General features: G+C 46.2%; 1 protein-coding gene across 1 annotated transcript in view; it reads left to right on the top strand.

Annotated features, from left to right (window-relative positions):
* Positions 1-15,807, top strand: part of CCDC3 (coiled-coil domain containing 3) — a 41,182-nt gene extending 25,375 nt beyond the window's left edge. Inside the window, exon 3 of the mRNA XM_075429231.1 lies at positions 13,674-15,807. Within this exon, the coding sequence (XP_075285346.1) occupies positions 13,674-13,949 (276 nt within the window). The 3' untranslated portion in view covers positions 13,950-15,807. The remainder of the gene's footprint in view (positions 1-13,673) is intronic.
* Positions 15,808-16,352: the final 545 nt, after the last annotated feature.

Genomic DNA, 16,352 nt, shown 5'->3' on the forward strand with positions numbered 1-16,352 from the left:
TACTCCTGTTAATTTCTGTCCTAGGTGACGAGTGAGAATAAATGTTTCCTTCCCTTCCTGTAAAAATCCCTTGTGTATTCTTCTGCTGGCTTTTCTGCTGGTTTATTGACCCTTAGGTCCAGGAGAATAGGAGGTGTGACCATTGGCATGTTGTTGCCCAACTACTTTCACCCATTTTGTCCCCGTCTGTGAATGGTGCCTAAAGAATGGTTGATTTTATAATCCATGTTCTGGTGAAGGCAGTTGCTGGAAGTTCTCCCTTTGGTCATGCTTGAAACCTTTGGTCTTGGGGCTATAACATCTACCCATCTGCATCCTCCACTGGGTATGTCTGGAGCTAAGCAGAACTATGAATGTGTCCATGCCCTCCTCGATGCCCATTGCCAAGGCAGTGCTCATGGACCAAGCAGAGGGCACAGTTGTCCTATCTTGATAATATCGATAATAGATATCGACATGACTGTGTTTTGCCCACATTTTAGCTGGGAACACATCCTTCAGCTCCCAAAAGAAAATGTTTTTGTGGGTGGTGAAATGACAGTCCACCATTTCTTAGTCCTTTTCAACATACTAGGCACTTGTACAGTGCCACGCCACTTTCATTCAACTGAGCAGGTCTGTCCTTGTCCTGCAGGCAAAAAGGATTTAAAAAAAAAATAGAGAAAACAATCATTATTTAATGCCCTTTTTTCCCTGTGTTATATACTTCTGAGATTGAAGCCTTAAGCACATCACCTACAGCTCCTTCTCCTGTCTTCAGTGTCTGAACGAATAACAGTTCAGGACTGCAGCACATTTGACCATATTACCCTTCTCTTCAAAGAAAACTGAAATTCTTAGTAAATTGTTTAGACATGTGGAGAGATTTCTAAGAGTGTCCAATGAATTTGAGTGGGATCTGTGATCCTCCCAGCTTTGAAAATTCCTCCTGTCTGTCATGAATGCGACAGAGCACACCCAAATCCCATGGGCATTGCGCAGGTATCTAAGCCAAGCATTCACATAGCCAGGATTTTCCCCTTCTTGGATAATATCGACTTAAATGCCTTGATCTGGGACACAGAGAGATGCAACTGTTGTATTACAAACTTTGATTGTTTAAACCCCTAATCACTGAAAGCTCAACCAGTCATGAGCTCCAGTGATGGGAATTTATTCAGAATGTTTACTGGAAAATGGGTTTCCAGATCACTGGAGGCAAGGCTGCAGTGGTAGACAATGCTAGCAGTGCCGTTCATGGAAGAATGAGGTTTCTCATACTCTGAACTTGCACAGAGAAACACTGAGACCATTGTGTGTTCAAGTGAAGTATCGGACCATGAGTCCTGGCTACCCTATTGCTCCTGTCCCCACGCTATCCAGACTTTGAATATAGACCTTTCTGGTTTGGACTATAACATCTCAGAAAACTCTGTAAATCACACATGTCCCATAATCCCCATTTTTGGAGATGGGGAATTGAAGTGCAGAGAAACTATTTCTCACTGGGGCTGCTTTTCCCCTAACTGGTTCTTGCCCTCTCTGCAGTGGTGACATCCAGTTCCTTTGCTCTGATGAGGACGTTCATTTTGCCTGCCCTCTTTGATTAGGTGTGAAGTGTGCGTGTTGCTTAATGAGAACAAGCTGTTCAGATAACGCAGCTCAAAATAGTTTTGATTTTGCTCTTCTAGAATTACCATTGCCAAAAGACAAGGGAAGTGGCCTAGTCAAGGCACTGGAGCCCAGACCCTGACCTCCTCACAGAGGGCTTGGGGGGTTTTGTCTTCTTTTTTTTTTTTTATTGCTATGATATTAAGCAAGTCTTGTGGGGCTGAATGGATGGTGCCTGGGGTGAACACTGTGATTGCTACTGCAGGAAGGGTGGGGGGCAATTCAGATCATCTGCTCTTCAGGGCTGTCCAGATCCTGGCTCTTGCTATTGCTGAAGTGATGCAGTACAGAGCTGGTGAAAGTATAGATAACTCCTGTGTCAGACAAATGTGAGAAAAGCAAAATGAATATCCACAGAAGAATTTTGGACTGATAGAGAAAATTAATTTCATAATCCGATTTGAAGTTCTCATGCACACATGCATACACAAACAGTAACACAGACTTACAAGGATACACTTGCTACCTGCTCCTAAGTATCTGGCCAGGAACAACAGCAGATTTTACAGGTAATTGCGCATGACAGAAGGATTTTACAAGATTTTGCTGACCAGAGAGCAGCTATGCACAAAAGAGCCAAAAACCAACGTACTGTGTGACGGAACTGTAGCTCAGAGGTATCTCTGTGTGCTCACTGTGTGGTGGTGTGGCACTTGCTGTGTGATTATCGCACTTCAACAGAATTATTAACTTAGGATTAAACAGTCGAGAGCCACCATCGTAACATTAACCAGCAGTGGAGTGCATGCCCTAGAATTTAGATGCTTGCAGTGAAGACTTCACCGCAGGGCATCTGTCAGCCCCGTGGGCATTTTGTCCAGTGTAGCTGTGGCTGCAATCCTCCTTCTCCTGAAATCAGGCTGGAGGGAGGGCTCCAGGCTTGTGCGTATGGGGAGACCTGACTCACACTTACCTTAAGACCTTATTTTCCATGGGCATTGTAACCAGTCCTGTGTGAAAAGCTTTTCCCTGTACAAGGCGGTAAGTTGTGCAGCATGTGATGGGAATTTCTGATGCTTCTGTGTCTATATAAAGTGCAGCAGGGAGAGACTTGGGCCATTAAATATGATGTTTGTTTTCAAATATGGCCCTGTATTTCCCTGACCTGAATTTTCTAGTGATAATTCAAGTACTGGCTCAGGAACATGGCCCTGCTTGATGGATTGTACAAGAGTGAAACAGCGGGATTTGACTCCTATGGAAACTGGCCATTAATGCCCTGAATGCTTGAGGCCATTCGAGCACAGGCAAGCTGGAGGATAGTCCCCTAAATGCCATGTCTGTGTACCTTGAAGGCTGGTTATTTGCCAAACCCTGCCATGCTCAGGGTAGCCTGTTCCCATTTATTGCATCCAGGGTGGTCCAGGGCCCTTTCAGGATTTACAGCCCACGCAGTGGCCGGAGTTGTGGACAGGCTGCTCCGAGCTGCCTGGTGGGACAGGAATATCTCTGAGTAGCAGTGAGCTCCCGTCAGCCAGATGTTAGTGCTTGGAGCTTGTTATTCAGAGCTGCTGATTAGTCTCTCAGGCACTTTGCCTCCTCGGTTCCTTTCTCGGTGTGCTGACGTTAGCCAGAGAGCACCTGCAGATCGCAGATGTTTGTTTTTCCATCCCTTTGTCTTTGCTTCTTCAACCTCACTGAACCTCTTCCACTTCACCGCTGTGATGACCTGTGGCACTTCCATGCTTGGATGAGGTCTGTGCGTGTGCGTGTGCCTGTTCGTCACCGCTGGCTCCGTCACCTCTCCTGAGGCTGCTTTGCCTGGGGCACAGCAAACAGCTTCTTGACGAGGTCTCCTCTTTGCTCTGGGCTTACAGAGCAGCTCGGGAGCAGATGCAGATGCCCTTCGTCAAGCCCCTGTGCTTCATCCAGTCTGATTTCAATGCTGCTGCTGTCATTTCCCTCAAGGTTTCACAAATCCCTTATTGCTTGCAGGGAAAGGCTTCGTTAGAGCTTCTTGTCCTGCTTCTGCCGTGGCAGGGGCGTCTCCGGCTCGGTGCGTAAGCACGGTGTTGGAGTTGTTTCCATACTACTCAGCTCTGTTTTAGTGCCTGCTTCCCTGCTCTAAATTAGTTTCTCTGACTCATCCTCCAGAGGAATTTTTGTGTCTCCTTTGACTGTGGAAAGAGCCCAGAAAACCGATGTTTCCTATGGGGATCTAGGTTAGATACATTAAGCAGGGTGATGCAAAGACTACCCCAAGGGACCCACCAAGCACCGATACATACAGGTCTGAGTATGCCCTTTTCACTCCCCCTGCTTTCCTGCACCCAAGAGGACTTGACAAATGAAGTAAAATGGCTCCGGCAGTTCCTAGGGACGCTCAGGAGCGATGTGGACACCTCCGCTTCCCAGCCACACCGGAGGATTCGCTCTTTGAAATCCAGAAGCTTTGCACAGCAGCAGAGCACGCTCAGGGCTTCCAGCCGAGCCTGCAGCCAAGGAAATCCTATCTGTTTCTAAAGGCAGCTGAGCTGCAGCAGCCTATGTGAAGTATGAAGCCAAGATGACTGGAGTGGAGCGATTTATAGGGGAACATGACATTTATAGAAGTTGCGTTAACTTTAAACATTTGCCTTTCTCAGCACGGGTTCTCCTTCTGTGCATAAAACTTCCTCTAGGTATGATATGTTTGCTGGGATGAGACATGGACTCCACTTACACGAAATGTCCCATTTCTGTGCTTTCTGGAGAGGCAGCGTTTAATGCATTGCAGTCGCACTGTGGCCATTTGCAAATACACATTCACAGCCTGCTGGCATTTGCTCTCCTTCTCTCTTTCCCCATTTTGACTTAGGGGTGACAGAGAAGTGAAGGTTTTTTCATATTGTATAAAAAATGTATTGTATTATATATTTACTGATCCCAGTCCTTCCCTTATTTTCTCAGCAGAGAGGATCCAGGCACTGAGCATTTGCTCTCTGAACCTGCTGAGGGGTACACAAAGGTCTGGCATTGCCTTACCCACAAAAGGCTTTGAATTTATTAAGCTCTCAGTCAACCTTGTTTTGCTATTTCCATGTGCCCCTGTCCTCCCACAGCCCACATCTACCACCAGTTATTCTGTACTCCTGACAGCTATGTTTAATCTAAACCTCAGCTTGCAGGCATCCATACAGCATCTGCCACGTTGGAGCATCAGTCACCGCTGTTAGGATGCCCAGGGAACTCCTATGAGTTGTAATACATTAGACTGAAGCAAACCATACTTAAACACCCCAAAGCAGGTATAACCCTAGTTTAAACTAATATTGTTCCCATGCTAATTAATAATGGTAAAGATAAATACGGTTCCTCACCAGCTAACGCTGGTTCTTGGCTTCAGCTGCATCTGGGGATGGTGTATTTGAATATATTGTACTTCCTTCACTGCTACCCTGCTGTCGGGTGTGTCCTGTCTATTTAGCAGGTCCATTAAATTAAATGAAGTTTCTAGGAGCTGTTGTAACACAAGGTAAATGTCAGCTCATTCAAAAATCAACACTGAAATTTCAATAAATGGGAACAAAGCGTAAGATGCTGTACTGCTCTGATCAGCAGTTTCTCCTTTCCTTGTGTTCCCGTCAGTGAGAGTGAAGGGCACAATACACTGTGTTTCTGAGTCTTGCTGGTTTTATCCCTTCCTTGGTGTTTAATTAATTCGCTGTGTGTATGTGTGGGGGGAATGGTGACCTAATCCTATTGAAATACAAGCCAAGTAAAACAAGTTTAGATGGAGACATGGTCACACAGCAACTTTCAGTCAGAGAACAATACCCTTGAGGTAAAGTATATTGGCAAACGAGTTTTAGGCATATCAGGCCTAATTAGTTTGATTGTGGTAATAGTAATATTAGGTGGGAAAAAGCTGAGTTGGAAATTAAAGTGGATAGGAAGTTTTGGAAAGTTTGGTAGCTGTGGAAATGGAAAGTTTCTGTACATGTTATAGAAAAAAAAGCCTCTTATGGAGACTTTTGAAGCCCAGCTGAAACTGCAACCCTAGCTCTGAGACAGAAATGAAAAAAAAAAAAAAAAAAGCAGGAACTCTGTAACTCAGTCATTTTCAGCATTCAGGCAGGGCAAAACGCAGAAATCTATGAAGCAACCTGTCTTGTAGGGTAGATTTGAAACCACATTTGTTCTCAACACCTAAATTGCTTCTAGCAACAGAGGAAAGGTTTTTTTTACCCCACTCAAAACATTTTCCTTTAAGCTCAGCATAGCTGAGCTAGGTAGTGCACTTTAACATTGTCATTTACCTATTTTACCTATTTACCTCTTTACCATTTACTAAGCGACTTAATCTATGCCTGCACCGTGTACTCTCCAGGAACAGGACAGAGGTGTGTCCAGGAATGTCTGCCCCCCCATACATGGTACCCAGAAGGAGCCAGAGCAGATGCTGCATTGCCTTGGGTTGTATTTGCAATTCATATCTTGCAGATAGCTGTGTTACAAAGTCTAAGAGCTATCTGCCCTTGCAACGAGCTCTGCACATACCCTGTAACAGGGATGGAGAGCCAGGAGCAGTGTCCTGGCTGCTGCCTCTCCTTTTGCAATCTATGGGGACATGTGCCGCCCCGCGGTTCGTTATTTCACTGGCCACTCTGAGTATTTCTGGTGGAGGGAGCCAGAGCGGGGTGACACGGGTCTCAGCAAAGTGGCTGGCAGGGTGCCACTGCCTGTTCCGGGGGGTTAAACCCCTGGGACGGCTGTAAGACCTTCTGCTTTCCCCCAACCCTGACCCATCTCAAGCCCAGCCTTGAGCTAGGAGCAGTGCCGAAGGCTCAGAAGCTCTTGGAAATGTGGAAAGCGCAAGGTATGGGGCTGAGCACCGAGCCCAAGGCTCGGCGCCTGCAGCCAGGCAAGGAGGAGGAGGACAGCTGCTCCTGCTAAACCACTTAGACGTGAGACTTCGCTGCCGTTCCCCTCCCAGATCCACCACCGCATTCCTGTGGCATCTTGGGCGAAACGCTTGGAGGAACATTTTCAAAGGAAACAAGGCGAGAGCAGAGCCCCTCCATCTCGGAGCGACGGGGAAAAGCAGCTGGCTGGCGCTTGGTGTGCCTCACTCACCGCCTGCGTGGTCATCGAGGAGAGGAAAGGGACTTGGAGATGCCCCAGAGTGAGGTCCTGCCCTCTTGATTTATTTTTCTCTTCCTGGAGACCTTCTGTCTCCCACTGCCTGGGCAGAGAATTGAGGGATTTACTGTCGGGACTGACTTATCTGCTCACTTGGCACAAGTGAGGTGCCTGTGGTAGGCAGCCTGGCTCATACCCTACACTTTTTTTTTTCCCTTTCCTGTCTTCTTGATTAGTGTGGTTTCTCTTCTCCTTAAACCATTGCCTTTTTTCCTTTGCAAGTATAGGGAATAAGGTGTTGATCCCCTCCTGGGTACTGGCAGTGACCAATCCAAACATCATTTCCACATTTCCACCTCTATCCCAGATCTTGGCAGTGGGGAATGGGTGCGACTGTCACCTCATATCACTCCCCTCAGCAGCATCTTAAGACTTCAGGGCTCAAAATGAGGAAAGCAGTGCCCCAAGACATGCTCTATGTGTGGTTTTGGGGCCAGAGACCTATCTCCAGGTACCCCAGGGTTGAGAGTCTTTTCACCAGCCCTCATGTGCCTCCTAATACCCATGTGTCCTCTAAAACCACCCCCAGCCTTGGAGCAGGGGTGCGAGGGCTGTGCGTTCGAAGGCAAAGGGTAGGGTTTTGAAATGGATGCCTGCAACACCCACTGCAGATGACAGCCACCAGGAATTCAGACACCTTGCCAGGGAGGAAGGTCTGGTTTTTCAAAGTACTTAATCACAGGGAAGTATCTTTTTTAAAAAATCTGTTGTTCAGCTTAAGATCATTATTTTAAAAAAGTTCAGAAGAAAAAAGATAGGTTGTGAATGTTTTTCCTTGCAAAAAACACTCTTCCCTGAGAGTAAACCCTCATCTGTGCTGAGTCGGTGTCTTAGTGGAGCTGCTGGCCCTCAGGCCTTATGTCACAGCTTGTCAACACCGCTCACATTTTCCAGGTGCATGGGCCCTTCTCAGCCATTCAGGGGGGTGTCAGGGCGAAGTATCACCCAAGAGACCTGCCAAGATGCTGTCCAAGAGCTTCCCCTGGCAGGCCCTCCAATGTTTCTTTGGGTGGTTTTTCACCAAGCAGTGGTTTGATGCAGACTGGAACAAACAAGACTGGTTTTAAAGACTCCCTGTTGCCAATGGACGAGGATTTGGGTCCGTTACCAGGGCAAGGTTCTCCAAACTCCGAGAAAACTATCTGTATGCTGCCCTTGCAGCCTGGCCTGGGTAGTCAGTCCCATTTTATTCCCATTTTATGGGACTCGGGGTGAGGTCCCTCTCAATCTGAACTAGTTATCTAGGCAATGGAGAGGGGTCCCCAAAAGTGGTCCACTAGAGGTAGATGTCTAAGGTAGACAAGTAGTCTCCCCTTCGATGTGCCCATTCCTCTCCGATGACAGTTGGGAAAGGTGAGACGACTTGCCTTGACTGGCTGTGTCTTAGGAGTTCAAAGTGAAGATCTGCTTTTAGTGAGCACTGAAATGGGGAAGAAAAGCACTTTCCACAGTGCCAAGACACCTCGGGGTGGGTATAGCCTGGTACAGGCTCCCTACAGGCAGTCCTTCATACCCCAGTGAAGTCCCCATCTGTAGTATTTTGAATGAACTGGAGACTGTGCTACAAGCCTTACACCTCCCATGGCAAACACAGACCCAGCATTCAGTAAGATAAGTAAGATAAGAACAGCCACTATAATTTCTTTCTCCATCCAGGCCTTACGTATCTTGGTGATTCATGTGAAGTCCTAGGGTGAAATCCCAGCTTGTCCCCATTAATGCAAGTGATGCTGGATCTGCCCTCGGGACCCCGATTCAGTACTTCTGAAAGGTGCAGCCTTGCAACGAGTAGAGGTGGTTTAGCCCAGCACTGCCCTGCCTTCACCGCTTCACCCAACATGATGGTTTAACAGTGCTGACAGGGGCCTTTCCATACTTCAGCAGGAGTGTTAGTCTTGGCTGAAAAGTCCCAGTAACTGGAGGTTAAGTCACAGAATCACAGAATCACAGAATGGTAGGGGTTGGAAGGGACCTCTGTGGGTCATCCTGTCCACCCCCCCTGCCGAAGCAGGGTCACCTACAGCAGACTGCACAGGACCTTGTCCAGGCGGGTCTTGAATATCTCCAGAGAAGGAGACTCCACAACCTCCCTGGGCAGCCTGTTCCAGTGCTCCGTCACCCTCAGAGGGAAAAAGTTCTTCCTCATGTTCAGACGGAACTTCCTGTGCTTCAGTTTGTGCCCGTTGCCCCTTGTCCTGTTGCTGGGCACCACTGAAAAGAGTTTGGCCCCATCCTCCTGGCACCCACCCTTCAGACATTTGTAAGCATGTATTAGGTCCCCTCTCAGCCTTCTCTTCTTCAGGCTGAACAAGCCCAGCTCCCTCAGCCTCTCCTCGTAGGAGAGACGCTCCAGTCCCCTCACCATCCTCGTAGCCCTCCGCTCATTTCTTCCACCAGACTCTCCCAAGAAGTTGTGGTGGGGCGATGCTGGGTTTAGGATGCTGAGGGAGTATCCCAGCTAGACACTGCTCCAGTTAGTGGTGCAGGTCAGGAGGAAGATTTGAGGACAAGAAACCAGTGTCCCATGCCCATTTCTTCTAAAAACACATGATGTCCATGCAGAGATCAGGTCTTACTGTCACACATTTAAGACATTCCTACAATTATCTTGCCTGATGACACCCTATATCTAAATGCCCAAAAATACTGTCTGGTGTGAAAGATATTTTAGGAGACCTGAAATAAAAGACCTTTAGTTAGTGGGGCTCCAGTGCTTTTTAGCTGTGCTGCCCATAGCATGCCCATAGCGTGCCCATGCATGAGGAGCCAGCTTGAACTCAGCTTCTCTCCCTTTGGTAAATGAAGGGCAAAACTTGGGTGCCACTGCTGGGTTTCGAGTGACACGAGCTCTGTAACACTAACTTCAGCCATTTATGGACAATTTGTAGCGGATGAACACTACTATTGCAGGTTTATCCATGGGGCGTTTCCTAGCCACTGTCCTATCCTAACGAAGCTTATAGAAGGCAGATGTGTGTGTCTGTCAGTCAGACAAATGTATATATACATCAGTTCAGGGTGTTTGATAAACAGCTTACATGCCTGTAATGTGATGCTCAGAAAATCAGTTTGATTTGTCGCAGTGCTGATTTGTTTGGCAGATGGACAGATTTTGTAAATCATCTAGATATGGTGAAACTTAAAACTGGGTGTATTTATGACAGGATGTTTCAGACAAATACTCATATAAATTTAATTTGTAGTTTCACAGCTGTAGGCTGTCTGGGATAAATCCTAAGGAGCTGTGTGGTTCTTGTTGTGCTGCCTTTCTTGGTACGTCTCTTGGTACTGCTCTGGACTCAAGTTCAACCACTGCTGAGAATGCCTTGCTAAAAAACTGTGGAACAAGCAGACATGCAGACAGAGATCTCCAGAACAAACAACTCTTCTGAACTGTGGGTCTCATACTAGAGAATGTAACTTTTGAAGGAAACCTAGAAATGTAACCCATAAGTTTTTCTGAGGAGCCATTTCCTGCTCCTTCTCTCCATTTCCCAGCTCTGTGGGCACGTATGCCTTGCTATGTGCAGCATTTCAGAGCTGTCGCTTAACTGTCTGCTGTTGATTTCTTGTGGGAATAGGAGTTATCAGCTATCCATCCTTTCCCATTCTTTCTTTCAGTGTCATCAAGTGGACCTGGGTCCTCAATGACTTACCTTGCTGGATGGACATTTCATTATTCCTTAAATATTGCATGAAAATCTCCCACCCTACCTTCTCCAGCATATCTGACATGGCAAGCTGTGGTGGGGAACGGGAGCACAGGCCATTTCCAGAAAATCCAGTTCTCTGTAGCTTTCAGCAATGTCTTTGGACTAAAGTCTGATCTTGATGGTCACCATGTGCAAAGTGTGCATGTTTATGGGTGCATGAGTCCAGACAAAATGGGGTGTGAAATTCTTGTCTGTAGATATGCTCCTTAAGAATGACTACACAATGCAGAGACATCTCATCTGGCTGTAAACAAGAAGTGTTCAAGCAGCAGCATGAACCGAGGGCTGGTTAACTTCCCACCCGTTTGCTCAGCAGCTGGGTGAGTTACACAGGTGGTGCTGAGTTCCTAGCTGTTGCAGTTATACAGCACCGGTTTGAAAACAACTTGGTTGCACCCATGTGACCCACAGCCCTAGCAGTCAAAGTGAGGGTAGGACAACACTCACATTTCAACATCATCCTCACTGCAGAGCTCTGTGCAGAATGCTGTCTGTAATCAGCTGATGAGAATGTGAGGACTCCACCTTGTTGTTTTTCCCCGTGCAGAAGGAGCAAAGAGTTTATTTTTCGGCTGGTAGTCGTGTGATTGCAGGCAGGCATCCAGTTATCAAGCTGGGCTCTTTGTATCGCCTGCCCTGTTGGTAAGCAAAGCTGTGTATCTCTGACAGTACCTCAACTTTTTATAACTGTGTTGTTCCAGTGATCCATCTGGAAAGCTCCAGGTAATTTAAGCACTAAACCGCGGGTTTTAGACTGGAGAGTGAGGGTCTGGACAGGGAACAGCATAAGCAAATGACCTGGCTAGCTTTTTGATGGCTTTTGAGAAGTTTCTGAGTGGCTCTGTAGAGCTGGACTACCTCTGCTGACAGAGGATCAGCCTCAGAAGATTTGGGAGTGCCCCTGGGATGAGGCTAACGCCACCGCTGATGTCTGCCATCAGACACTGCCCTTCCCCCACCAACCAGCCCAGACAGATGAGACACGGTTGGATTTGTGCAGCCTCACACTTCAGCTGCATCAACTGTTTGTTCCTCTGCATCGAACTCTGTCATCCGCCATGCCTATCGCTGCATCAGTGGAAAACACAAGAAATCCCTCACGAAGTAGACTTTCCACCACACTGTCTTCCCAGCAAACGTCTTTTCCTGACTCAGTGCTCTGCTTTGCAGGGATTTAAATTCGAGAACTGTTCTGCTTGAAGTTTTGCAAGGGTTTGGCAAACGACAAAAGCCAAGAGGTGCTGGCTGTTTTCAAACAGCACTTGGAATGAGCTGTGATCAGAACCAAATTTCCTCCTCTTCAGTGCACTTTCTGGCCCTATGTCTGTGAGCTCCCAGTTTCCCTAGTATGCATTTATAAAAGAGCCCTAGTGGGAGGACGGTCAGGGCAAGCATTTGCTTTTTAGCGAAGCCCTTGCAGTGCTTTCGTACAAGAAACAAGAGCTTACGGGGACTGGAAGCAGTTGCTGTGTTTGTGTTGAGTGGCCACGGTTTTCAGCTGCTGGGGGTTTCCACAGCAAATGAAATGTTAATCATCAAAGCGGGCTCCCTCCCCGACTCTCAGTTGTTGAAAATACTACAAAGTAAGATGGAAAGAAACATGTAATCCTTCATCATCACAGTGAGGATTTACTTGTTTATTTAGATTCCCTGTCTGTTCCAAATGTTCTGCCAGAGAAAGCCCATCCAGGCTCCAGGAGTGCTTGACACACGTTAAAAAAAATCTAGGTGTATATAGGAGATAAATCCAGCAGAAGACACTGCCTTTCCTCACAGCGCACTGGTGCAGCAATCAGCTGGAAGTCCCCCTTGCACAATAAAATATCTCAGGATGCTTTCTGTAGGAAAAAAAGGAAGGAGGCACATCGACCTGGGCAGAAATAGGTTTCAATGGTGGCTCCTCTAGATCAGAACTTTATGATGGGGCTGTCCTTTAGTCCCAGGCACCTCCCTTTTTCTGCTTGGAAAATGTTGCCCAGGTAGAAAAGGTGGAACATGGTGCCTTTGTAGTCAGTGAAATGAGAGAGTTGTGTTCAGAGGGTGATTCCTCCCACTGTCCTAGGACACAGGACATTACAGGGGAAACCAGGAGAGGAGCCCAGACCTAAGCCTCACGTTTAGCTGCCTAAGAGAAGGGCAGCTGAATCCCATCCCAAGCGGCACTATGTGTCAAGGACATGACTCCTTTGCACTGAAATTAGCCAGCAGCCTTTGTAGCTGGTGTTTCTCATCCCATTTCTACGGCTGTACCTACAAACAGGAAGCAAGTCAGAAACAGGAGGTGGTAAACATGGCAATCTCATATAGCTGAGATGAGATAGACCTCTGGTTCATCCTAGGATGAGGTAGCAGAGGAAGAACCATCGTCCAACAGCTGTTTTACATTTGGGCCATCATCCAACCCAATGGATGTGAAATACCCTGTGAGATGCTTTTCTACTGATGCCTTGGGTGCAGCACCTTTGAAGCCAGCTCATTTTTTTGGGCTATCTAAAAGCCACAGGCATGAGTGGACATCAAGAGCTTGATGTCCCTACTGGGGGCAATATTGCAAAAAGTGGGTAGAATGGGAGGGGCAGTTTCCAGCCAATGACTCCCAAAATAAATCAGTTCTAGTTATGGTTCTTGAATGTTCTTAGAGACTGCTGGGATTTAACCCTCTAGGGTTTCGTCTGAAAGAAGCCCTTATAATGAGATATTTAAGACAACTCAATTCTTGAAAAAGCAAAACAGCCAGGTCTGTGTTTTGCAGGTGCTGTCTTTACTTTACATGTTGACATAAAGAGCAAAGGGCAGGCTCGCATCAAAATCTGAAGTTTCTTCAGGGCTGCTAAGCTGAAGCAAATATAGTGTTTTCTGAAAGTGACAGCCCTTGGCCTGAACTGTTTCATACCAGAAACAGGGCAGCCTTCCTCCATAAATTCAATGTAGCCGCAGTGAGCTGGACAGGTCTGTCAAAACAGCTGATAATAGTAATTGTGAATCACTAGAATCATTAAGATCTACAGTTTTGGGTCTTATCTGAATATGGAAGTGAAAGAGGGGATTTTAGCAGAAAAGCTGAAGTTCAAAAAAAGCAATCTTTGAAGAGATGTGAGGTGTTTCAAGAAACACCTGAATTAACCCTTGCTTTAAGAAGTTTTTGTGTAAAGCTCACCTGCTGCTATTTCGTTTCTGCTTTCCCCTCAGCTCATGTGCTCCTCAGTCCAGAAAGCCCTGTTTGAGGAGGAGGACAGAGTGAAGAAGCTGCAGCAGAAGGTGGCGACGCTGGAGAAGCGCAACAAGCAGCTGCGAGATCGGGTGAAGAAAGTCAAGAGATCTCTCCGGCAAGCCAGGAAAAACACCAGGCACATGGAGCAGATGAACCGAAAGCTCAGCGAGAAACTTTCCTCTGCAGGTGGTCAAATCCCCTATATTAACTCTTTGAAGCAGGAGAACTCCCATGCTACCTACCTTAAAGTATAGTGCAAGGATAAGTGCTCAGGCCAATAATAATGGCGAATTTGGCTGGTGTTAGATCAGGATCTGGCCGTCACACCTTGTCTACACTGTGCTTCAAACCTTACACGGAAAGTGAATCTGAACTTGGTTTAGACTCAGTGCTAGATCAAACAGGAACAAAAACCATGTTTGGCTGTGTGTTGGAGGCCCAGCCCAAAGCCATGTCCTTACTGCCCTTGGTGGACATGGGGCCAGACTGTAATCTGTGCTTCTCAGCCCTCACCCCCATCCACCTCCATTGCCAGTTTTGGGTTGTCTTTGATGAAAGTGCTGGTTCGGCTCCATGGGCCATTGCAGGCACTTGACACCGAAGCTCTTCTTGCCAGCTTACCTCCTCCACATGGGCTGAGCAAACAAGGCCAGGGGGGTATATGGAGACAGATTCTGTGGGAAGGATGCAGGCGTGAATGCTCTTTGCTCCATCATCTCATCACCTGCAAGGCCTCATCCTCCCTTCACCTTGACTAAAGTCTACATCCAGTGTCTCAGCAAAGGCTATGTCCAGGACACATTGTCAGTTTGGGCCCCTCTTCAAAATGAAGTATAGATGTTCCCAGATTGTCTTAGCTGTTTTTAAATATCCCTAAACATTCTATATAAAATATCTAATATTTTTTATTTTACCAGGAAGTGCCTCAAGGGTCACACTAACTCCCACAAGTGCCTTTATCATTGCCCAGCTAACAGGGTTGGAAACCACGTCATTTTGGGACTGTGTTTAAGGCCTAATCCAGCTCCTGCAGTCAGCAGTGGACTTAGCCTGACTATTTGTGGGTGCTGGATCAGGCCCGGCAGACAATTTCAGACCCTGTTTTCAAGGAGGTTTAATTTACAGTGGGGACAAGGCTTCAAGTTTTGTAATCACTGTTTGAGGTATATGGAGGTTGCTGGGCAGCCTCACTTAGTTACGCTTAGATACTGTAGAAACCACATCAATATCAACAGGGCATTAAAAATTAAGGTAGTCTATATATGTATATATTTTAAAAACCTATAGAAAATATTTTTATTACACATTTGATATAGTCTAATTTCTTAAAATATAAAGTAAATCCCACTTCTTGGTTGTCTCATTAAAATAAGTCCATCATCTCCCTTCTTAGACATTTACAGACTAACTTCTGCTCAAGCAGCATAGGTTGAGGCATCAGTGTCTGTGGCTGACAACGTTTTCAGCTGTGTTCATGTACCAGAGCATGTCTTGGGTCTTGGTACTCATCCAACCTTCCTTCATAACAGGGCACCATAAGGAAAGAAAGGTAGAAGAAGAGGTTTTGTGTTTTTCTTCCCTTCTCAGAATAGTTTTTCTGGCTCCAAGCGTGAGACCCAAGTACATATATGCTTCATGCTTTTTGACAGGGCCCTTGCCCAGCCCCAGGCAATGCTGACAATCTGCCAGGGCTAAACCCTGTTTGTACAAGGTGGACCGATCCAGGCGATCTTTACCATAGAGGTGAGGCCCTCAGAAATAACAGAGTGCAAACCACTGCTCTGCTCCTAAATCTCCACACTTTACCATATCGCTGCAGGGTCTCCATGCTGTGTCTCAGCACTCAAAAATAGAGTATATGCAGGCTACAGCCCTGCTGGGCCACGCTTTAACTGTCCCTGCACTAGGAAAAGCCCGTATCAGCTTTCAGCCATGAGCTTCAGTCCAAGCTGAACTCAGAAGTTAAGCCTTGTCTTGGCTTCTAGGATGCTGCTGAGTTTAATTACCTTCCAGTTTTGCTTCTTTTGGAAACAGAGCTTTTATTTTTTTCTTTTCTTTTCTCCTCTTGAAATAATATTGGCATTTCTTAAGATTCTGACTCCTTCACAAGCTCCACCAGTTTCAAAGGCTTTGCTTACCGAATCAGCACAATTTGAGTTGTTTTGTGCTGTAGTCAGCAATGCTGTTTCCTGAGAATTACTACAGACCTAAGGCTTCCCTAGAAGCCATTAAGAGATTTTAACTCCAAAATTTAAATCCATAGGAAAGTAACTAATATTTTTTGGTTTGTTTCTGGTTTCCACACTGCTGTTTAAATAAGTGAACTATTTTTCCTGGTATAGATATTAAAAGCTTGTGTTCTAATTTTTTGTTAATAAAAATATTCCCTCTGGTATTCATTCATGTTTTATAAATGTTTGTATAAAGCTGAGAAAGTATAGTTGATACAGCTACACCTTTGCTGTTCTTACAAATTTTCCAAACACAGTGTTGAAAATCTTTTTCTTTTGGCTGATATTTTTGTCTCTTGATGAAAAGGTTGGAATTTTTCTTCCTAATTCCCCATTTCTCTAGCATAAAAAAAAGAGTAAACCATTTTGTTCTCCTTGTCAGTTCTGTGAGAATTTTGTTACTTTGCAAAGAAAACAGAAACAAAA

This window comes from Opisthocomus hoazin, chromosome 8 (assembly GCF_030867145.1).
Source record: "Opisthocomus hoazin isolate bOpiHoa1 chromosome 8, bOpiHoa1.hap1, whole genome shotgun sequence".
NCBI lineage: Eukaryota > Metazoa > Chordata > Aves > Opisthocomiformes > Opisthocomidae > Opisthocomus > Opisthocomus hoazin.